At 39.9% G+C, this 24,182-nt stretch overlaps 1 protein-coding gene across 4 annotated transcripts in view; it reads left to right on the forward strand.

Moving 5' to 3' along the window:
* The first annotated feature begins 9,994 nt into the window (after positions 1-9,994).
* Positions 9,995-24,182, forward strand: part of BRAF (B-Raf proto-oncogene, serine/threonine kinase) — a 204,611-nt gene continuing 190,423 nt past the window's right edge. For all 4 annotated transcript variants that reach the window (XR_004268214.1, XM_032275803.1, XM_032275798.1 and 1 more), the window contains exon 1: positions 9,995-10,328. Coding sequence is in view for 3 of the 4 variants with exons in the window: in XM_032275803.1 (XP_032131694.1) it covers positions 10,194-10,328 (135 nt within the window). In the remaining variant the exon portion in view is untranslated. The remainder of the gene's footprint in view (positions 10,329-24,182) is intronic.

A 24,182-nucleotide genomic window follows, 5' to 3' on the forward strand; every position in this document is an offset into this window, starting at 1 on the left:
TAGGAAATAACTAAGATCAGAGCAGAACTGAAGGAGATAGAGACACAAAAAACCCTTCAAAAAATCAATAAATCCAGGAGCTGGTTTTTTGAAAAGATCAACAAAATAGACAGACCACTAGCCAGATTAATAAAAAAGAAAAGAGGCCGGGCGCGGTGGCTCAAGCCTGTAATCCCAGCACTTTGGGAGGCCGAGGCGGGTGGATCACGAGGTCAAGAGATCGAGACCATCCTGGTCAACATGGTGAAACCCCGTCTCTACTAAAACTACAAAAAATTAGCTGGGCATGGTGGCGCGTGCCTGTAATCCCAGCTACTCAGGAGGCTGAGGCAGGAGAATTGCCTGAACCCAGGAGGCGGAGGTTGCGGTGAGCCGAGATGGCGCCATTGCACTCCAGCCTGGGTAACAAGAGCGAAACTCCGTCTCAAAAAAAAAATAAATAAAAATAAAAAATAAAAAAGAAAAAAGAAAAGAGAGAATAACCCAAATTGAGGCAATAAAAAATGATAAAGGGGATATCACCACAGATTCCACAGAAATTCAAACCATCATCAGAGATTATTACAAACAACTCTATGCACATCAACTAGTAAACCTGGAAGAAATGGATAAATTCCTGGAAACTTGCCTCCTCCAAAGCCTAAACCAGGAAGAAGTCGAAACACTGAATAGACCAATAACAAGGTCTGAAGTTGAGGCAGCAATTAAGAGCCTACCACCCAAAAAAAGCCCAGGTCCGGACGGGTTCACAGCCAAATTCTACCAGACATACAAAGAGGAGCTGGTACCATTCCTTCTGAAACTATTCCAAATAATCCAAAAAGAGGGAATCCTTCCCAAATCATTTTATGAGACCAACATCATCCTGATACCAAAACCTGGCAGAGACTCGATAAGAAAAGAAAACTTCAGGCCAATATCCATGATGAACATAGATGCAAAAATCTTCAATAAAATACTGACAAGCCGATTGCAACAGCACATCAAAAAGCCTATCCACCATGATCAAGTAGGATTCATCCCAGGGATGCAAGGCTGGTTCAACATACGCAAGTCCATAAATGTAATTCACCACATAAACAGAACCAAAGACAAAAACCACATGATTATCTCAATAGATGCAGAGAAGGCCTTTGACAAAATTCAACAGTTCTTCATGCTAAAAACCCTCAATAAACTAGGTATTGACGAAACGTATCTCAAAATAATAAAAGCTATTTATGACAAACCAACAGCCCAATATCATACTGAATGGGCAAAAACTGGAAGCATTCCCTTTGAAATCTGGCACTAGACAAGGATGCCCTCTCTCACCACTCCTATTCAATATAGTGCTGGAAGTTCTAGCCAGAGCAATCAGGCAAGAAAAAGAAATAAAGGGTATTCAATTAGGAAAGGAGGAAGTCAAATTGTTTCTATTTGCAGACGACATGATTGTATATCTAGAACACCCCATCGTCTCAGCCCAAAGTCTCCTGAAACTGATAAGCAACTTCAGCAAAGTCTCAGGATACAAAATCAATGTGCAAAAATCACAAGCAATCCTATACACCAATAACAGACTTAAAGAGAGCCAAATCAAGAATAAACTGCCATTCACAATTGCTACAAAGAGAATAAAATACCTAGGAATTCAACTAACAAGGAACATAAAGGACCTCTTCAAGGAGAAATACAAACCACTGCTCAACGAAATAAGAGAGCACACAAACTGATGGAGAAACACTCCATGTTCATGGTTAGGAAGAATCAATATCGTGAAAACAGCCATACTGCCCAAAGTAATTTATAGATTCAACGCTCTCCCCATCAAGCTACCAATGACCTTCTTCACAGAACTGGAAAAAAATACCTTAAACTTCATATGGAGCCAAAAGAGAGCCCGTATAGACAAGTCAATTGTAAACAAAAAAAACAAAGCAGGAGGCATCACACTACTGGACTTCAAACTATACTACAAGGCTACAGTAATCAAAACAGCATGGTGCTGGCACCAAAACAGAGATATAGCCCAATGGAACAGAACAGAGGCCTTGGAGGCAACACCACACATCTACAACCATCTGATCTTTGACAAGCCTGACAAAAACAAGCAATGGGGAAAGGAGTCCCTGTTTAATAAATGGTGTTGGGAAAACTGGCTAGCCATGTGCAGAAAGCAGAAACTGGACCCCTTCCTGACACCTTTCACTAAAATTAACTCCAGATGGATTAAAGACTTAAACGTAAGGCCTAACGCCATAAAAACCCTAGAAGAAAACCCAGGCAAAACCATTCAGGACATAGGCATAGGCAAGGACTTCATGACCAAAACACCAAAAGCATTGGCAACAAAAGCCAAAATAGACAAATGGGACCTAATCAAATTCCACAGCTTCTGCACAGCAAAAGAAACAGTCATTAGAGTGAATCGGCAACCAACTGAATGGGAAGAAATTTTTGCAATCTACCCATCTGACAAAGGGCTGATATCCAGAATTTACAAAGAACTAAAACAGATTTACAAGAAAAAAACAAACAAGCCCATTCAAAAGTGGGTGAAGTATATGAACAGACACTTTACAAAAGAAGACATATATGAGGTCAACAAACATATGAAAAAAATGCTCACCATCACTGGTCATTAGAGAAATGCAAATCACAACTACATTAAGATACCATCTCATGCCAGTTAGAATGGCAATCATTAAAAAATCTGGAGACAACAGATGCTGGAGAGGATGTGGAGAAATAGGAACACTTTTATGCCGTTGGTGGGAGTGTAAATTAGTTCAACCATTGTGGAAGACAGTGTGGCGATTCCTCAAGGACCTAGAAATAGAAATACCATTTGACCCAGCAATCCCATTACTGGGCACATATTCAAAGGATTATAAATCGTTCTACTATAAGGACACATGCACATGAATGTTCATTGCAGCACTGTTTACAATAGCAAAGACCTGGAACCAACCTAAATGCCCATCGATGATAGACTGGGCAGGGAAAATGTGGCACATATACACCATGGAATACTATGCAGCCATAAAAAACGATGAGTTCATGTCCTTTGTAGGGACATGGATGAACCTGGAAAACATTATTGTCAGCAAACTGACACAAGAACAGAAAATCAAACACAGCATGTTCTCACTCATAGGTGGGTATCGAACAATGAGAACACATGGACACAGGGAGGGGAGCATCACATGCTGGTGTCTGTTGGGGGGAAATAGGGGAGGGACAGTGGGGGGTGGGGGGTTGGGGAGAGATAGCATGGGGAGAAATGCCAGATATAGGTGATGGGGAGGAAGGCAGCAAATCACACTGCCATGTGTGTACCCATGCAACAATCTTGCATGTTCTTCACATGTACCCCAAAACCTAAAATGCAATAAGAAAAAGAAAAAGAAAAGCTTTTAAAATTAAAAAAAAATAGAATAACATTACAAACAATTACTATATACTTCATCTAGATTCTCTTCATCTAGATTCATCTAGAATCTAGTTTTTCTTCCCCCATTGTTAATATTTTTCACATTTTCTTTATATCTCTGACTCTATTTTTTTCTGAACTAGTTAAAAATTGAAGACATGCTATTTCATCCCTAAACACTACTTCCTCATAAAATAAGGAAATGAACATTAATTAACTTAATTACCATTAATTCAAAAGTATAACTTGATATACAGGCCATATTTAAATTTCCCCAATTGTCCCAAAAATCTCTTGTAGTTTATTTTCTATCCAGGATTCAGTTGTTTCATGCATTGCATCTGGTTCTTACATCTCTTTAATCTTTTTTTTCTTTCTTTTTTTTGAGACAGAGTCTTACTCTGACACTTGGCTGGAGTGCAGTTGTACAATCTTGGTTTACTGAAAACTCCACCTCCCAGGTTGAAGCAATTCTCCTGCCTCAGCCTTTCGACTAGCTGGGCCTACAGGCACGTGCTACCATGTCCAGCTAATTTTTGTATTTTTAGTACAGACAGGGTTTCAACATGTTTGCCAGGATGGTCTCGATCTCTTGACCTTGTGATCTGCCCGCTTCGGCCTCCCAAAGTGCCTGGATTACAAGTGTAAACCACCTCATCCAGTCTTAATCTCTTTTAATGTAGAATAATCTCCCTGCTTGACCTTTTTTGTTCCTCATAATATTGAATTTTTAAAGACTGCCAGTGATTTGTCTTGTCCCACATTCTGGATTTGACTATTTCCTTATGGTTACATTCAGGTTAAGCACTTTTTTTGGCCAAAATACCTCCACTACATAGGTGATGCCTCCCACAAGCACTTACATAATGTTGAATTGTATCCCTGTTTGTGATGCTAAATTTGTTAGCTTGAGGTGACAGCCACATCTCTCCATTGTAAAGGTACCCATCTCCCTTTGTAATTGATAAGGTCTGTGTAATAGTACTATGAAGCCATGAGACTGTCCTATACCTCAAAAGCCTTTTACTCAATAATACTTCTAGCAACTCTTGATGGTTCTGACCTGGAGTAGTTCTTATATTAGCGGACCACAAAGGGTGATTTTTCTAAATCCGTCACTCCTTTTCCCTATAGTAACTAGGATTCATCCTTAAAAGAAACTTCACTTCCTTTCTTGCAACACTTTTCTTTCACACATTCTCTTTCTCTCTCTCATCACTATGGCTTTATGGATTTAAAAAAATTAAATACATTGCAACCCATTCCTGTCATTATTTTTTTATCTTCCTATTGTCCCATTTTGGACCAATGGGGGTCTTATAGTAGGCTCCTTTTACCATGACCTGGTAGTCTTTAATAAAGTCCTTGCTCTCAAGTATACCAAGGCTCATCATATGCAAGCTCAATTTACACATTTCTTGCCCCAGATCTGGAATCAGCCACTTCTCAAAGGAGCCCTCGTTACTTTTAGTGGAGAATGGCATTTCAAAATCAAGATGCAGGCACCAGGTGTACTTATTGTTACTCCTAAGCACCCCTTTCAGTGGGCAGAGCTAAGAATACATGAATACACACAGACACTCTCTCTCTTTTTCTCTCTCTCTCTCTGTCTCCTATGTTCATATTGCTACCTCAAATTCAAATACAACACCAAAGGGTTCTCCTTCAATTTCCCTTGTTCTATATCTGTTTCTCTCTTTTTTCACAGTAAAAACCCTGATTCCTAACTTTGATACATGCACTGATTTGTTCTGTTCCACAATAAATACAAAATTGTTTCAGAATTTGGTTGCAAGAAACCAAATTTGTAAGGACCAAATTTGGAACAGTATTCAATTTATGGGTCTATGTTTTAAGAGGAACATTGAAAAGGGCACACAGAAAGAACAGAAAATGCTTGGAGGAGAGCACTAAAGGAAACAGTTCCCTTCAAATACTTGAAAGCAGTTACAGAGCATAAGAAATAGGCTCATCCTGTGTTCCTCTAGAAGGCAAACCTCAGACCAGAATATAGATGTCATAATGAGGAGGATTTCAATTCAACTTCAGAAACTAACTGTTCATTAAAGTATTTGGACAGAGTCTGGAATTCCACAGAGGGGTTTCTGAGCATTTCTCCGGAGAGTTGTGCTGAATCAACTCTATAATTCTGTTTTCTGTTCACACCTAAATAGCTTCTGGAAGCAGCCCTCTATTAAACAATGCAGGAAGTATTGTTATTCATAATAATGACCTTGATTTATAAAGAAAACATTGAACTATGATCAGTTATACATCATTGAATCTGATTGGAGCTGCAGAAGCTTCCTAGAGGCTGCTTATTTGTTTTCCAGTAGTTGATCATATCAGTGTGGGATCAGACCCAGCTAGGCAGGCCTGGCTGGCTGGTGGGACTCTCCAGGGTCTATTATAATAGAATGCAGAATTTGAGATAGAAATGCTGGTTGGAAGTAAACTCGTGTCTGCGGAAGAAAGGGTCAGACCTAGCGGTAAAGCTCTGAACAGTGCCTCGGTCATCAACTGAAGCAATGCTCAGAGCGGTGCCTCTCACCTAGATTTGTTTTCCAGCTTCCTGTGAATACACGAATGCCTTAGGGCAAAAGGGGATTTTGAATAAAACCTAAAAGAGCTGTGTTGATTAAAATGTCTGTAAGACTTTAGAATGCAAGATAATGCTGCTTTGATGCCCATATGGCACACTACAACACAAAAGGGAGGTGTTTAGTTTTGGCTCAGAATACACACTGGCTTAGCTCATTACGGGCTGCAGGAACACTGTTTTGTTCAGGGTTTTTTGTAGAGGGTTTCAGCACATCAACACGGCCTATGGCAGCACTGGGGGTTTGGGAGAGGTGCTCAGAAGATAGGCTGTGTCCAATAGCAAAGGACTTGCATCTATTTTTGCATGCAGTAGAGGCCTCAGAAGCTGAAAAAATAAGGTAAGGGCGTGTTTATTACCATACTGTATGAGTCCGTTTTCACACTGCTGATAAAGACATACCCTAGACTGGGCAATTTACAAAAGGAAGAGGTTTAATTGGACTTACAGTTCCATGTGGCTGGGGAAGCCTCACAATCATGGCAGAAGGCAAGAAGGAGCAAGTCAACATATTACATGGATGGCTGCAGGCAAAGAGAGTTTGTGCAGGGAAACTCCCATTTTTAAAACCATCAGATCTTATGAGACTCATTCACTATCATGAGATTCATTCACTGTCATGAGAACAGCGCAAGCAAGACCTACTCCCATAATTCAATCACCTCCCACGGGTCCCTCCCACAACACATAGGAAGTCAAGATGAGATTTGGGTGGGGACACAGCCAAATACTGAGATGTGTCTTGGTGATTCCTAGTAATAAAGAGGAGAGAAAGTTGACTGGTATAGAACGCTTTAAAAGAAGGTGTGTGTGTGTGGCTATGGAGTAGCCAGTTTATTATTCTAAACACAACCTGTAGTGGTTTTAAAACATGGCTGCAAATTGTTTGACACTTCATTGAGAAGTGGGCTCTATATTCCCTTTCCTTGAATTTGAACGAGACTTGGTGATTTGCTTATAATATAAAATGATGCAGCAGAAATCATGCCGTGTGGCTTTGGAGAATAGATTACAGAATGCAATACAGCTTTAACCTTGTTTACTGAAACACTAACATTTGAAGCCCTGAGCTGCTTCATAAAAAGTCTGACTACTCTGAGGCAGCCATTCTAGGAGGAAGCTCAGGTCACATATGAGTAGGTTTAGGTATTCTGGCTCACTGCCCCACCTGAGGTCCCACCTTCAACCACCAGCCATGTCAGAAAATATGCCACCAAAGGCTTTCAGTCGAACCACTGAGACATTGAGTCTTCCCAGCTGAGGCCCCAAACATCATGGAGCAGAGATAAGCCATCTTTGCTATGCTTGTCTGAATTCTGACTGACAGGGTAATTTTATACTTTTTAGAGAGCAAAAGTATCATGTTTAATCCTCACAATGATAAAGTTAGGCAGGTTGGACTAGCATTATTATAACCTTCATTTTATAGATTAAAAAACAACACAACAAACAGGGATTTAAGCTTACCTGCTTTGAGATTGTATAGCTAAGGTGTGGAGTGCTGACACTAAAATCCTGATCTTTGGACTCCAAAGTTTATGCTTTTCCTGTTGTTTCTCATCTGGATACTGCAGGACTGTAGAATGGCCTAAGGAAGTAAAATAGGATATATCCAGAATTTTAAGGCAAGGTCAGAAAATGTCGAATGAGTAGACGCTAAGAAGAATCAATATTAAATGGATGACACTAGTCATCCTGTGGAGAAATAATCACAGAAGATCTGAACTACAGATTGATGCTGACAAATAAGGCTAGAATTCAAAATGGAACCAATGGGAGAAAAAAATCCTTAAGACTTTCGATGTTATAAGGAAGTATTATAATGATATTACATTTTTAGCAGCTAATTTTTAAAAAATGAAATAGGACAGTTAGAGAATTAAAAATTCTTGCCAGTTGTGTTTCTGATGAATGGATAATGAAAGAGGAAATGGTGCCAGGACTGGCTAATGGTGCTATTTCAGTCTGCTTCTGGGTATGTCTTTATAGTAAAGAAGGGTGCTTCAGATTAGTTTAGCTTGATGACATCATCTTTTGCGATCATTTACTCTACATTTACCAAGCCACCTTTTGATTTAAATTTATTTCTTTTTTTTTTTTTTTTTTTTTTTTTTTGGGAGACAGAGTCTGGCTCTGTTGCCCAGGCTAGACTGCAGTGGCATGATCTCGGCTCACTGCAACCTCTGCCTCCCGAGTTCAAGTGATTCTCCTGCCTTGGACTCCTGAGTAGCTAGCTGGGATTACAAGTGTGCACCACCATGCCAGGCTAATTTTGGGGGGTTTTTTGTTTGTTTTTTGAGACAGAGTTTAGTTCTTGTTGCCCAGGCTGGCGTGCAAGGGTACAATCTTGGCTCACCACAACCTCCACCTCCCATATTAAAGTGATTCTCGTGCCTCAGCCTCCCAAATAGCTGGGATTACAGGCAAGTGCCACCACACCCAGATAATTTTTGTGTTATTGGTAAAGACGGGGTTTCTCATGTTGGGCAGGTTGGTCTTGAACTGCTGACCTCAGGTGATCCGCCTGCCTCGGCCTTCCAAAATGCTGGGATTACAGGTGTGAGCCACTGCACCAGGCCAATTTTTTGTATTTTTAGAAGAGACAAGGTTTCACCATGTTGGCCAGACCGGTCTTGAACTCCTGGCTTCAGGTGATACACCCACCACCGACTCCCAAAGTGCTGGGATTACAGGTGTGAGCCACCATGTGTGGCCTACAATGTTCATCTTACAGGTTATATTTTTTCAATGTAGAGGAATACTAGTATTCTGATTCATCAAGCAGACTCACACACCATTCTTTACCTTGAAAGTAAGCATCAGCTCCCAGGCTTATGGTGACCCTAATCAATATGCAGACACCCTGTTTCAGAAGTCAGTAGGACAGTTGTTTTCTATTTCTTTAATCATCCAAAATACAATAAGGAGGTCGCTGGTGACTTCCCCCATCATGGGAAGTACTAAAAGGCAGAAACCACTTAGCTTTTCATGACTAGGTTATTTCGGTGATTCACTTCAAGCAATTGGGAGCCCACAGTAATTGTTTCTCGTTCCCAAATTTCACTCCTCCTTAAGCTTTCTTTTTCCAATTATTTATTAATTTTATTAGATACATGTATTTTTAATAATGAATTGAATCCCATTCTGTAATTGGGCTTCTCAAAGATAATGGACCTCTTCTCTCCCAATTGTTTTCATGCATAGTTTGCAGAGAATGCTTGGAATGTTCTGTTCATGAAAGGCACAAAGTACATAAAATATTTTGGGTGATTTTCTTCAAAATAAAAATTAGTTTTGATGCTTCAGATGTCTAGAATGTTATGTGCCTTATACAGGCCTTGCGGCATGGAAAGTGCTCAACTGATATCTGTTAAATGAATCTGGAAAACGAAAAATACACGAAAACATTTTATTCCTCAACAATGAAAAAAAAGCTTTTAGACTTCCATTTAGATTCATTTTAACTGGCCGAATTCTTCAATGAAAAGGAAACAAGCGTCGCACTGCTAATTTAGCTGTTCCTAAATATATTTCCATCAAATTCTGTTTGGCTGTTTCAACCTTGGGGTTGAAGTTCTTATTTTCATGACACGGAGACGTTCATTGCAGAGGAAAGAGCAAGTAGTATGGGCTTCCCCGCCTGCCTCACTCTAGGATTTCAACTTCTCCTCCTCGAACACGAGCCCTGCTCTTCTAGTAAATCCCACATTACAGCACAGGCTGAGGACGCAGGAGACGCGAAGAAAGTAGGAAATCGGAGCCATGGAAACGGCGGAGCGGAGGCAAAGTGTGAGAGCGCGGGTGGTTAGAAGGGAAGGAACCCTCCCCTGACGACTGCGCGAGGGCGCTCCTCCGATTACGTCACGCACCGGGGTGACGTCACGACCGTGACACGGGAGTGACGCCGTTGCCGCGGCGACTTCTTGTCGTCTCCGCCCCCTTCCCCCGCTCCCCCCGCCCCACCGCCTAGCGTCCTTCCCCCTATCCCCTCAGGCTCGGCTGCGCCGGGGGCCGTGGGCCGGTACCTGTGGTGGCTCAGGCGCCCTCAGCCCGCGGCGCCGCCCGGGCCGCTCCTCCCCGCGCCCCCCGCGCCTCCGCCTCCGCCTCCCCCAGCTCTCCGCCTCCCTTCCCCCTCCCCGCCCAGCAGCGGCCGCCCGGGCCCCAGCTCTCGGTTATAAGATGGCGGCGCTGAGCGGTGGCGGTGGCGGCGGCGGCGCGGAGCCGGGCCAGGCTCTGTTCAACGGGGACATGGAACCCGAGGCCGGCGCCGGCGCCGCGGCCTCTTCGGCTGCGGACCCTGCTATTCCTGAGGAGGTGAGTGCCGGCGCCACCCTGCCGCCCTTCCGACTCCGGGCTCAGCGGCTGTATGGTGTTTATTTTGGAAAGAGGCAGCAGTGGGGGCTTGGTGCCCTCAGCCACATTCTCAGTCCGGCTCCGCCGGCTGAGAGATGGGCATCGCCCCCGCGTCCCTCTCCGTCATGCGGCGCCTTCCTACGTAAACACACACAATGGCCTGGGGGGTTTCCCTGGTCCCCACCCCAGATGTGGGGATTGGGGCAGCGGTGGTTGAGCGGGAGGCGGGAGGCTATCAATAGGGGGCGAAACTCAGGGTTGGCCCGAGAAGGTCACGACTGGCTAAGGTATCCAGCTCTGCATCTCTTAGATGTGCTCGTTGAGGGTTGGGGGCGGCGGCGGCCTCGAGGTGGAGGATATAGGTTAGCAGCCGGGGCTGGGACCACAGCCCGAGTTACTGTCGCGTGTAATTCTTACATAGTCGTGGGGATGATGGGGCGCATCATTTCCTCTCGCTACTCTCCCCGACTGCTCCCCTTTTAGGCCGTTGCCCCTTTTCACTTTTCTATTTGTTTGAGGATTTCTCTTCACCTGTTTTACCCAGCAGATGATTTTGATTTAGTCTTTATTCTTTCAATCCTGAATCGCAGTTTCCGATGCCTTTTCTGGTCTCTGGTCCTTTATTCCTAATGTTTGTCAGTGCTTTGTCGTTGATTAGTAACCCCCATCCCATTCCCATCTACTGCCCGCTCGTTTTCCAGCTGTCCGACCTGGCTGCCTTCTAACCCCAGCTCCCACTTAAGAGCATTTTTGCACTTCTCTTAACGCTGGTCCACTTGAGGCCCTCTACTTCATCTCACCACTCCCTGACATTGTTGTCTGTTATCTTCACAAATCCTTCTGGACACTTTGGAACTACTTATTTTCTGAGCCCAGAAGCTGTCAAGATTCCATCAGGTTTCCCTTGGCTCTTTTCGCCCTTGCACTACTGGCACTTTTTGGCTAGTCTTCCATTGTGCATTCACACCTCTTTTTTCCTACCCATTTTTATAGGTCTGATTGATTTCTTCGTGTTGTCCTCCTTTTTGTCCTATTTTTTTTCCTCTTAGTTTTTCCTCTTCAGTCCTTGCTTTTCTCGGCCTGTTTTTGCATTACTCAGCCTCTTAGCACTGTGTCAAATTACTTACGTTTTGTTTTTTATTACATAAAATTTATTACAAGTATTCGGTATTTTATTACATAAAACAATACACTTTATTATGCTTTACAAATAAAATACGGTATAATAATTGTGGTTTACAACTGTTGATTAGGTAATGTGACTTATTCTGTTGACTTTGCTCAAAGTTCTCTTTCCTACCTACTACTAAGATCTTACTTCTCAATTCTCATTACGTTCCATTCTTCTCTATGCAGTTGTTTTTTTTTTTTTTTTTTGCATCACTTTTGGAAATTCATTGAATATGCTTGCTTGCTTTATTCAGTATCAGCTTGTTTATGATAATGTTTGTTTTCTGCTCTTCTAGATAAAAATTATTTACATGCCCAAAATGTGTTCTTTATCATCATTTGATCTGTTCTAAAATTTCTCATTTTTAGTTTCTTAAAATCATTCCACTTTCCAGTTTGTATTTCTGTTTAGATCAGTTTCCTCTAATACCTGTTCCTCTACCCCAGCTTCTTGGATTCTAAGGAGAAAGCTCTTCCCTACTTCAATTTCCTAGTTTATTCTGTTTCCCTTGTCTCCAGTTACCATTCATTTTGCCTTGTTTCCTGGCTTTTGGTACTTAACTTTCTGAAGCTTCCTCTTGTCTTCTCCACACCTCCACGTTCCTTCTTATTTATAAACATCTTTGTTTCCGTTGACATGGAAATTTATTTTTAGGATACATTGTTTTTAATGGATAAATACTAGGGGTCACATCTGCTGTCTGTTTTCTCCAGGAATCGGATATGCCTTTGTCTTAACCAGGCACAGGTGCCTCTGGGCTTTATTTTACTCTGTAATAGATGTGTAGTTTTGAATTGTATCTCGTTTGAAGACTACTACAGAGTGAAACAATGAGTAAAGTAATGGGTTGGGGTTATGAAATTGTAATTCTCTGATTATAACGTTTATATTGGGAACATTGTTTATATAGGGAACTTTGTTGCAGAGTTAATAGAACAGTTTGCAGTTCTGTAAAAAAGGCTTTTGTGGAGTAAAGCTCTACCCTTCTATTTTATTTGAAAGGGCCGGATTATTTGGAACTCTACCCCTTGAATATTCTGATTTAGTGAGAGCTAGGGCCATGGGTTTCTGTATTTGGCACATGTCTTGAGCAGCTCCCATGTACCAATGCTTGAGAACATCTAGGCTAGCTAAATTTAAGTATAAATTGCCAGTAATTGGAAAGCATATTCATATCCCCTGAAGCTATAAAGATACTCTAATTTTATTTGGTTAAAAGACAAATACTTCCCACTGTCCCCTCTACCCAAGTTTTAATATTTAGTGATGAACAGTAATTTTCCCTCTATGTTTTCTTCTGAACTGATAATAAATGTATTTGGCTGGGAGGGTGACGTATGATTAGAAAATGTGTCTCTTGAACGTAAATATCAGCATTACACATGATGACAAAATAAATTCCTCCAAGAAATAATTTTAAATTTGAAGTTGATGTTAATTCAGTGGAAACTGAAATGTACTGTGGTCTTTTATTTGAAGTCTTTATTATGTACACTTAAAGGGATCTCTTATTGCAAATTACATGGAAAGAATGAGAAGGTTTGCATGTGGGTAATGACACATTTTATTATGAAGATTTATTTTACCTGACAATAAAATACAGGTTTTAAAATAAAAAAAAAAAAAAAAAAAGTTTTCCAGAGGGAGATTTCAAAAAAAAAAAAAAAAAAAAAAAAAGTAATTTCAAAGGGAAAGCAAATTCATTGTCAAAATTAAAAAATATATAAGTACAGGCTGGGCATGGTGGCTCACATCTGTAATCCCAGCACTTTGGGAGTCTGAGGCAGGCAGATCACCTGAGGTTGGGAGTTCGAGACCAGCCTGACCAACATGGAGAAACCCCTGTCTCTACTGAAAATACAAAATTAGCTGGGCATGGTGGCTCATGCCTGTAATCCCAGCTACTCTGGAAGCTGAGGCGGGAGAATTGCTTTAACCTGGGAGGCAGAGGATGTGGAGAGCCAAGATCGCACCATTGCACTCCAGCCAGGCCAACAAGAGCAAAACTCCATCTCAAGAAAGAAAGAAGGAGAGAGAGAGAGAAAAAAGAAAAACTATAAGTACAAAAAGTGAAAAATCATCGGTAATTTTGCCACTAAGATATTATTACTATAAACATTTTGGTGCATTCCATCTGTTATTTTTTTAATGCTTGTATAACATATGTAGTTTCGTATTTTTAAAAAACTTAATATAGTGAAATTTTTTATGTGTTATTAGATATACTGTGATTTATTTAACCAATCATCTTTTTTGGGTATTAAGTTGTTGTTAGTTTTTTACCGCTACCAAACATCTTGAACATAGGATGTAGATTTTAATCTTTTTAAAATATGTTGGGAAACAAACAAATTTCATGTCCTGTATTTGTAGTATTAATACTTTGTAGGTGCTCAAAATAGAATATTCTGTTAAATGACAGGTGCTTATTAACTATTTGTCAAATGAATGTACTTACACTTTTGGCATTAAACATTTACATCTGACCATTTACATTTACCTGATTTTTTTTCCCTATGGCCATATGGTGTGATGCAGTATATTGTATGATATAACCATATGGTATAATTAATACTTTTTTTTAAAAAGTATGATACCAGAGTGTGATATTTACTAACTATTCTTCTTGTCCTGTTTCTGTAGAAGGGAGCTTCTCACAGTTGCATTACAATTACAATTTTCTTATGTTCTGTGTTCAAGATCTCTGATCGTCAATCCTAAACTGTTTAATTATAATGCATTGACTAGGGAATATTCTGGGATAGAATCTCCTTTATAATGAGGTCCACTGTGTTAAAATACATCTTTGTGAACCATGCCAGGTTGGATTGCATCATAATCCTGAAAAGTGATATTCCCATTAATGTAGGTGCTTGTGCAGTTCTGGCTATTACCGTTAATACTTAACCCAGATGCATTCAAAGGTGTTCTTTTGGCAAAAATCATAAAAAAGCTGTTTGCCTTTGTTATTTCTAGCATTCCCTTTCTATGTTCTTTTCTTTCTCCTTATTTACTGAACTCCTTTCTTTAGGCATCCACTCACCCCTCTTTCTGTTTAGAATATCTGTCAGTCATTTATGTATATGTTGGCCATTAAAGGAATCAGTTGCCAGTAAACAGCTAAGAAAGAAATTTTGGACTGGGTGCTTGAATCCTTGAATGTAGTAAATGTAAGTGCAGACTTGATTTAATTGTACATGTATTTGGATAATAGGCCAGAAAAATTACATTAGGATAACAGGCTAGAACAGTCTGACTTTTCTTGTTTTTCTATTCCTTGCTTTGAATAGGAGGTGGATCTGGATATAGCAACTAGAAACCTAAGTTCCATGAGTGATGGGGAAGAGAAGGAGAGCATGGGTTCCATTGTTTTTTGGCATTTTCTAAGACCTGATGCCCACCTTGTCAGAGAATGCAATGACTACTTTTGTGTTCTTCCTTCTCCCTTTTTCTCCCAATTGTAAAATTGTTTTTTCTTTCAGAACTGCAGAAGTACATTTTGTTTCTTTGACACTTTGATGTTGTTAATTTAGCTGAATACCTATTGAAAATTTTGTGTCATAATCCCCTTGTTTTATGAAATCCAGTATGGGCTAATCACCTTACTTTTCTGCTTCATATTGCCATTAAAAAAAAACTTTTTTTTTGGCAGTAGCTCTTTCTAGATTTTGTCTTCATCAGAAGTTAAATTGTTTTAAGCCCTTTACTCATTCTCTTTGTCTATTTTACCTACATTGGTTATTCTGTAAAGTAAGACTTGGCAGTAGAGCTGGGAGTGGTGGCTCACACCTTGTAGTCTCAGCTACTTGGGAAGCTGAGATGGGAGGATCACTTGAGCCCAGAAGTTGGAGGCTGCAGTGAGCCATGATCACACCACTGCTCTCTAGACTGGCAACAGAGTGAGACCCTGCCTCAAAAAAAAAAAAAAAAAAAAAAAAAATCTTTGGTTATAGAACTTCTGATTTCAAAATAGGCGAGCCTGTTGGGGAGCTTTTCTGTTTTTTAAAGTGTTAAATAGTGCTTTTTAAAATCATAGTATTATAGATAACTTCATGTTAGTATAAGAAGAAAAACTTTAGCCTCATTTGTTCCATTTCTTTCTTACATTTTTTGTTTTTATTGATTGCCATGTTTTATTTCAATTTCTTTTGGCTACCAACAGAATTCACTATTATACTTAATTATCATGATAATCAGAAGAAACTCTTTAATACAGCCTCTACCCTAACATTAAGCAATTATTATTTGTTCTCCCATCTAACCTCTGAGATTATTTTTGTTTCCATGTTTTCCCTTGGGATAAAAAAAAAAAAAAAAAAAAAAAACTCCAAAACTATTCTTATTCCTTCCCATATCAAGGCTATGCATATAGAGGGAAATTGATGCCCAGTAACTTCATTTTCTGGGCCCTGGGAATATAGAATATAAAAATTGATACAGAATAAAAAATTGCTTTGAACTCAATTAACTTTATATCTTCTGGAAGCTCTATAACATCAAATAAAACATCGTTTTTGGCTGGGTGCGGTGGCTTATGCCTGTAATCCCAACACTTTGGGAGGCCGAGGTGGGTGGATCACCTGAGGTCAGGAGGTCAAGACCAGCCTGGCCAACACGGTGAAACCCCATCTCTTAAAAAAAAAAAAACCATCATTTTCATTCTTGTAATGTAGCTGCAGTTCGTGACAGCACTTTTGGGACAAATGTACTATGAGACGGTGGTTTTCAAATTACGCCAGAGCTCAAGGACAGTTTTTCAAAAACATTCTATTGCTGTAAATAATAAAAATTTTAAATTGAACTAATACATAGGTGAAACTGTTTTTTTCTATTTTGTGCTTTTAAAATCTTCATCTAATAATACCTGGCACATAGGTACTAAAATATTTGGTGAAAGAATTAGTGGATAAAGCCTTACTAGGTATGAGGTGATCTGATTTTCTATAATATTCAGTTCTTTTTTTGTGCTAGGCATAAAATCAGTTAGTTAAATTGACAGCCAAATTGGCTGCAACAGGCAGGTTGAAAAACACTGTTTTTGAGTTTCGAGGACCTTCTTCAGAGGTTACCCCAGGGCTCTGTTTAGTGCCTCTATACCAGGGGTCCCTAAACCCCTGGCTGCAAACTGGTACCTACTAGTCTGTGGCCTGTGAGGAACCAGCCTACACAGCAGGAGGTGAGTGGCAGGCCAGTGAGTATTACCTCCAGAGCTCTGCCTCCTTATCAGATCAGCAGCTGCATTAGATTTTCATAGGAGCATGAACCCTGTCAGGAACTGTGCATGTGAGTAATCTAGATTGTATGCTTCTTATGAGAATCTAATGCCTGATGATCTGAGGTAGAACAGTTTCATCCCAAAACCCCCCATACGCCTGTCCATGGAAAAATTGTCCTCTGGTCCCTGGTCCCAAAAAGGTTGGGGAGTGCTGCTCTATACCATATAACTATTGAAGTTCTTCATTTATCTGCTTTACATGTTGGTTTCCTTGAAAAACGGGTTTTAATGGCTGTGAAAATTTTAAAGCTACTATGTATAGAAGAGAAGTTTGTCCTGGCATGAATCTTCTCAGGTGACGTAATCTGTGTAGAAAATATCAACAACTTGTGTCTAAGGCAGAGGTCAGCAATCTTAAGGATCAGATGGCAGACATTTTAGGCATTGTGGGCCATACAGTCCCTCTAACAATTCCTCAGCAATGCTCAGAAGTAGCTAATAGGCAATATTTAAACAAATGAGCCTGACTGTGTTCCAGTAGTCATTTTCAGAACACTGAAATTTGAATTTTGTATCATTTTCATGTGTCATGAAATATATTCTTTTGATTTTTTTCAGCCACTTAAACGTGTAAAAATTATTCTTAGCTTGTGAGCTTATACAAAAGCAGAATAGTGGGCTAGTTCATGGGCTGAACTGTTCTGACTCCTGGTCTAAGGGAGACAAACTGTATGTATTATATTTGAAGTTCTGAAAGTAAGATATAGGTTAGAGGTCTATAGAAAGTTCATAATTGTTTTTGTAAAAAATGAGATTTATTTATTTATTTATTGAGAGAGAGTCTTGTTCTGTCACCCAGGCCGGAGTGCAGTGGAGTGATCTTGGTTCACTGCAACCGCCGCATCCTGCCTCAGCTTACCGAGTTGCTGAGATTACAGGCGCCCGCCGCCACACCTGACTACTTTTTACTTTTTTTATTTTATTTTTTTTTGGGACGGAGTTTCGCTCTTGTTACCCAGGCTGGAGTGCAATGGCGCGACCTTGGCTCACCGCAACCTCCGCCTCCTGGGTTCAGGCAATTCTCCTGCCTCAGCCTCCTGAGTAGCTGGGATTACAGGCACGTGCCACCATGCCCAGCTAATTTTTTTTGTATTTTTAGTAGAGACGGGGTTTCACCGTATTGACCAGGATGGTCTCGATCTCTTGACCTCGTGATCCACCCACCTCGGCCTCCCAAACTGCTGGTATTACAGGCTTAAGCCACCGCGCCCGGCCAACTTTTTATATTTTTAGTAGAAATGGGGTTTCACCATGTTGGTTAGGCTGATCTCAAATTTCTGACCTCCAGTGATCTGCCCGCCTCACTTTCCTAAAGTGCTAGGATTATAGGCATGAGCCACTGCTCCCAGCCAGACGTTTTATTTTTTGATGAAGTCGGGTTTATCCAGTTTTCTTTTATAGTTTATGCTTTTTGTATCCTAGCTGATAAATTTTTGCCTAATTCAAAGTCTTAAAAGTTTTCTCCTCTGTTTTCTTGTATGGATTTTATAGTTTTTGCTTTTATATTTAGGTCTGTGATCATTTGTAGTTAATTTTGGTATATATTGTGAAACAGTGGTTAAGGCTCATTCATTGTTTTACACATGGCTGTCCGGTTGTTTCACGTTTTTCAAAAAGACTAACTTTTCTTTCGAATTACCTTGGCATCTTTATTGAAATCAATTGCTTATGTTTGAGAGTTTCGGATTCTATTGTTTTATTGATCTGTATGTGTTTTTTTAAGGCCAATACCCTACCACCTTAATTACCATAGCTTTATAGTTAAATTTAAAATTAGGTAGATCCAGTTCAGAAGATTTTTAGAACTTTGACTTTTGAATTTCTTGTGTTGCCATACTTTTGGAAGGAGAAGACCTGTAATTTTCTTCAGATTTTCAAAGGTGTCTTCTACCCAAAAATGCCGAAGACTTCAGTATGTAGTTAATATATCTCTGTCTTGAATTATATGGTGGTGAGGTTCATGAAAAGTGGCAGGTAAAAGTTGCATCAAAATTTTGTTATAAGAAAGGAGATATTGTAGTAGGTTGCAAGAAAAGTCAGTCATGTCCTTTTTACCATGTTGCAAAATTGAGGTGTAATCAAAATGTGTATAGGGAAAAGTGAATATGTTAACCTGTTTATTAACCAAAAAAAGTCACCTGAAGCAATTAGGCTGGGAAAGATGTGTTATTCTCCATCTTAATTAGAAGAGTTTTTCCATTTTAAACCTGTCATGTTCTGTGGTGTTTCAGAATTAGTGTCTTTATTAATCTTAGAGGCATCATTAAATCATTATGTTTCTGCTAAGGAAAGGCATATGGTAGTAGTTGGTCATATTTCTACCTTTTCCAGTGGCCTATAGGGCCCCTTTACTTTGTTTTAAATTGCACTGATGATAGCTTTTTACTGCTTAGCCGAGGGAGTTTCCCTACAGTATAAAATGATTTTTCTCATCATGATTTTCATTTAATAATTTAAAGACAAAATATCAGGAAACACTTGTTTCTAGAGAAGAAGTGTAGAATACCTGACCAATAGAGGGTCAGGTGACAATTGGGAAGGTAGAAACCGACTGGGCTTTTGATCACGTTGCAAGGAGTATTGTTCCAGTTTTTTTGGGGTCACCTTGCAGAGTATTTTTTTAAAAAAATTATTGGGTTTTTTGGTAGAGATGCTGTGTTGTCCAGACTGGTCTCCAACTCCTAGGTTCAAGCGATCCTTTCACCCTAGCTTCCCATATTGCTGGGATTACAGGCATGAGCCACCGCACCCAGCCTCACCTTGTTGATTTTAAAACTGCACTTCCATGGAGAAAGTAATACAATATCTTGGCAAACTATTTTTAACTATTGTTTCAAACATAATGTGTTTTTAAAATGTAAAAAGCTGTGGATATCTTTAAAAGATACTTTAATTATATTTAAATTGGGGAATACTTTTGTTTTATGTTTTCTCTTGCACTAAATATATACCCTTTAAGTTAATAACACCAAAACATTTTTACTTTATAGTTTTAGAGCTGTTTAACTAAAATAAAATGTTAGGATAGGATACTTTGAATTAGTCACTTATTTTAGAGTATTTAAAACAGTTTAATTACTGCTTGGGGTTGTTTCTCTATTGATTTAATATTTTTAAACTGTGTTTTCTACCTTGTACCATTTATTTTGCAAAATAAGTTTCTTTTTGGGCTTACAGATGGATTTTTAATATTAAAGCAGATTATTAAGTGTCAGAAGTGAAGTTGTAATTAAGTCTTAAGTAGGTATGATTATTATTATTAATTCTGAGACGGAGTCTTGCTTTGTTGCCCAGGCTGGAGTGCAGTGGACTACAGGCGTGTGCAACCATGCCTGACTAATTTTTTGTATTTTTAGTAGAGACGGAGTTTCTCCATGTTACCCAGGGTGGTCTGTCTCCTGACTTCATGATCTACCCACCTCGGCCTCCCAAAGTGCTGGGATTACAGGCATGACTCAACTCGCTCACCCAATTATTTTTATAGAGTTCTTGTTAGGCTAGTTTCTGGTAATGTTTTATGAAGGTAACTTAATTCCCATCATAAAAATATCCAGTCTTTTCTGTGGCTAGCAAGCAGTTATTGCCTTTATAACTTTTTTATTGTAAAAAGATACAGTATTATTGATAATTACTCAGAAATAACTCAAGACTTTTTTTTACACACATTACTATATGCTTCCATGGAAATAATGTCAGAGAACATCAAATAGGGAAGAGATTATTCATAGTTGTCTTTATATATTCCTATTTCAGAGCCACTGAAAATGTTCATCTCCCTTTAGTTTTGTCTATTTTTTTTATTTTCTCCCTTTAGTTTTTACATGATTGCCTCTAACATTGATGATATTCCACTCATGTTCTTCCTGCGCATGCTTTCTCATACTAACAGTAAGTCACACAGTCTCAAGTGAGTTTCATTATACATGAGAACTTAGGTGAATGCTTGCCTTTCACTGGCATCTCTTTGATTCTCCTCCTCCCTCCTTATGGTGTGCACTGAACTTCTGGTAGGCCAAATGCGTTAAATAGATCATAGGAGTGGTATGAAAATAAAGTGAGATGATGATTATATAAAAGCCTTCACAAAATTATGGTAGTATTTTCTGTTGATTTTTAAGACAAAAGATAAATACTATACATGTAAAATTTTCCTTTCAGAAATCTTTCTTTCTTTCTTTTTTTTTTTTTTTTAAAGAATGTTCAATTATATACCTAGCACAGGGCTCTAGTTACACTTATGGCAGTTCTTAATGTCGGACTGATGATTGTACTAAAGCTGTTTCAGTGTCGATTACATTCAATTAATGTTACTTTAAAACATTATTGAATTAAAGAAACATGAAGTGGCAATATATTGATTCATGTGTTCAGTAAGCAATTCATGGGAAAGAGGTAAACTTTCTAAATATAGCAGTAGAAAGACTGTTCATTTATAGGAAAACTGATAATTATGACGTGTTTTGGTATTTAAAAGCTGTGGTTACCATTTGCTTATCCATTCATCCAAAACTACATTGGTGAGTTTTGTATTGAGTCATTTCATAGGACAACAGGTATTCATGTAGTCAGTAAATATTTGAGTGCCTACTCTATGCCGGGTGGTGATCTAGGTGCTTAGTAGTACACTTGAAAACAAGGCCAGGCGCCATGACTCACGCCTGTAATCCCAGCACTTTGGGAGGCGGAGAGAGATCAAGACTATCCTGGATAATACAGTAAAACCCCATCTCTACTAAAAATACGAAGAATTAACCAGGCGTGGTGGCACGAGTCTGTAGTCCCAGCTACTCGGGAGGCTGAGGCAGTATAATCACTTGAACCTGCGAGGTGGAGGTTGCAGTGCGCTGAGATCTCGCCACTGCACTCCAGCCTGGGTGACAGAGCAGGACTCTGTCTCAAAAAAAAAAAAAAAAGAAAGAAAAGAAAGATCTCTACCCTTATCTAGCTACTGTCTGGTCGAGGTGTGTGTGTGTGTTGGTGGGTGGGGCTGAGAAACCATAGACGTACAAAAAGGAAATTATATAGTATGTTCAAAGGTAGTAAGTACTGTGGAGCAGTGAAAGTTAAAACAGGGTAGGGTTGGAATGGAGGTAGGTGGCAATTTAAAATAGGGAGATTAGGATAGACCTCACTTGAGAAGTAGGGATTTGAATAAAAGGCTGAGAAAGGAGAGGCCAGCATTTCAGACAAAAGGACCCATTAGTTCAAAGGTTCTGTGTCAGGAATGTGGCTTGCCTGTTCAAGAAACAGCAGGAGGCCAAAGTTGCAGGGGCAAGGTAGAAACCAGGGAATCAGGGAAGGGTTTCTTGCAGTGATCTAGGCCAGATTGGTGGCAGCAGAAATACCGAGAAGTAGTCAGATTTTGGATGTTTTGAAAGTAGATTTGGCCTGGCACGGTGGCTCATGCCGGTAATCCCAGCACTTTGAGAGGCTGAGGTGGGCATCTCACCTGAGATCAGGAGATTGAGACCAGCCCGGCCAACATGGTGAAACCCTGTCTCTACTAAAAATACAAAAGTTAGCCTGGTGAGATGGCAGGCACCTGTAATCCCAGCTACTCGGAAGACTGAGACAGGAGAAACGCTTGAACCTGGGAGGGAGAGGTGGCAGTGAGCTGAGACCTTGCCACTGCACTTCAGCCTGGGCAATAGAGCGAGACTCCATCTACGGGTGAGGGAGTAGATTCAACAGTATTTGTTGATAGATTGAATGTGAGATATGTAAGAAAATGGTGTGAAGGAGGATGGGGAGGCACAGATCAAGAATTCAGTTTTGGGCATGCTAAGTTTGAGATACTGTTAGCTGTTTAAGATGTTGAGTAAGTAGTTGGATGGATCAGTCAGGAGGTTAGGAATGAGGTCTTGTGTCAGAGTCTATTCACTGTAATACATGTCTCATTTTCTTCTTGGGTATACAGCTAGACAACATTTTCCCTTGCATGAGGTGTGGTCATGTGATTGAGTGGAATGTGAGCTCGTGGAATATGAGCACAACTGATTTGGGCCGCTGGTACTAGGTCTTGCCCATGCAAACATCATCCTGTTTTCTCCTTCTGGAGGCTGGTATCTGGAACTGAGATGATTACTGGAGTATGCTGGAAGCTGTGCCCAAAAAATCAGCTTAGGTTTCTGAATGACTGTGTACATAAGGACCACCCTGTTAACCTGTTCAGCCACCTAGTACTGTTAGATAACTAAGAAATACACTGTCATGTTTGAATCCTTATACTTTTTGGGTGTTATAACCATTAGCCAACCTTAAATTTGGGCATTTAGATGGTACTTAAAGCTGTGAAGCTAATGTGCGTTCATCAAGGGAATGAATGTAGATAGGAAAAAGAAAAGATCCAACGTTGGAAAAAAGAGGAAGAACCTGAGAAGGAGCAACCAGTGAGGGAGGAAATAAAATGAAGAAATTTTATTAGTTGAGTGGTCAGTTGTAAAAAATGCTACTGCTAAGTCAAGTAAGATGAAAACTGAGAATTTCTCACTGGAATTAACAAAGTGGAGGTCCTGGAATCTCGTTAAAAGTAGAGCATTGAGGTGAAGTGCTGAGGGAGATGTTTTGATTGAAGTGATTTTAAGAGAGAAGAGAAGGAGAAGTAAAGCTGGTGAGGAATTATCTTCTAAAGGGGAACAGAGATATGGGGCTAGAGCTAGTGAGGAAAGGGGTCATTAAATTTTTAATGATAAGAAAAATAAGGGCATAGGATGATAGGAATGAGCCATTAGAGAGTAAAATATCATTTCAGGAGGGAGAGATAAGAATTGATGAAGCAATGTCTTGAAAGAGGGAAGGTGATTTAGTGTATAAGTAGGAAGGATTGGCTTTCTATAGGAGCATCTATACTTTATGATAATAGGCCATAAAGCAGAGTATGTGGATACAAATGCTGCTAGGAAGGTTGATGTGATTGGTGGAGTCTGTACATGTTCTCCTCCAGTTGCTTTGGGTTTTTTCTGTGAAATAAGACTTGAGGTTATCGGCTGAGAATGAGGATTGGGGATATGCTAAAGTAGTTCTTGAGAGTTAATGAACTGGGGACAAATAGTAAAATTGATAGGCAATTTTTTGCCTTTTAAGAGATGGGGGTCTCACTCTGTTACCCAGGCTGGAGTGCAGTGATACAGTCGTAGCTCACTGCAACCTGCAACTTCTGGGCTCAAGTGAATTTCCCACCTCAGCTTCCCGAGTAGCCAGGACTACAGGCTAATGGCAATATTAAGTTATTTTATAAGTTGCCTAGACAGCATTATGGGTCTCCTAACTTTTTGGTACTGATCTTCAGATCAGAGTTAAATGCACCTTGCCCAGGCAGTTTAAACACTCAATATGAGTCGTTTTCATTTGGACCCATACATGGAATCAT

Source organism: Sapajus apella, unplaced genomic scaffold (genome assembly GCF_009761245.1).
Source record: "Sapajus apella isolate SASKATOON/1434 unplaced genomic scaffold, GSC_monkey_1.0 scaffold7, whole genome shotgun sequence".
NCBI classification, from domain to species: Eukaryota; Metazoa; Chordata; class Mammalia; order Primates; family Cebidae; genus Sapajus; species Sapajus apella.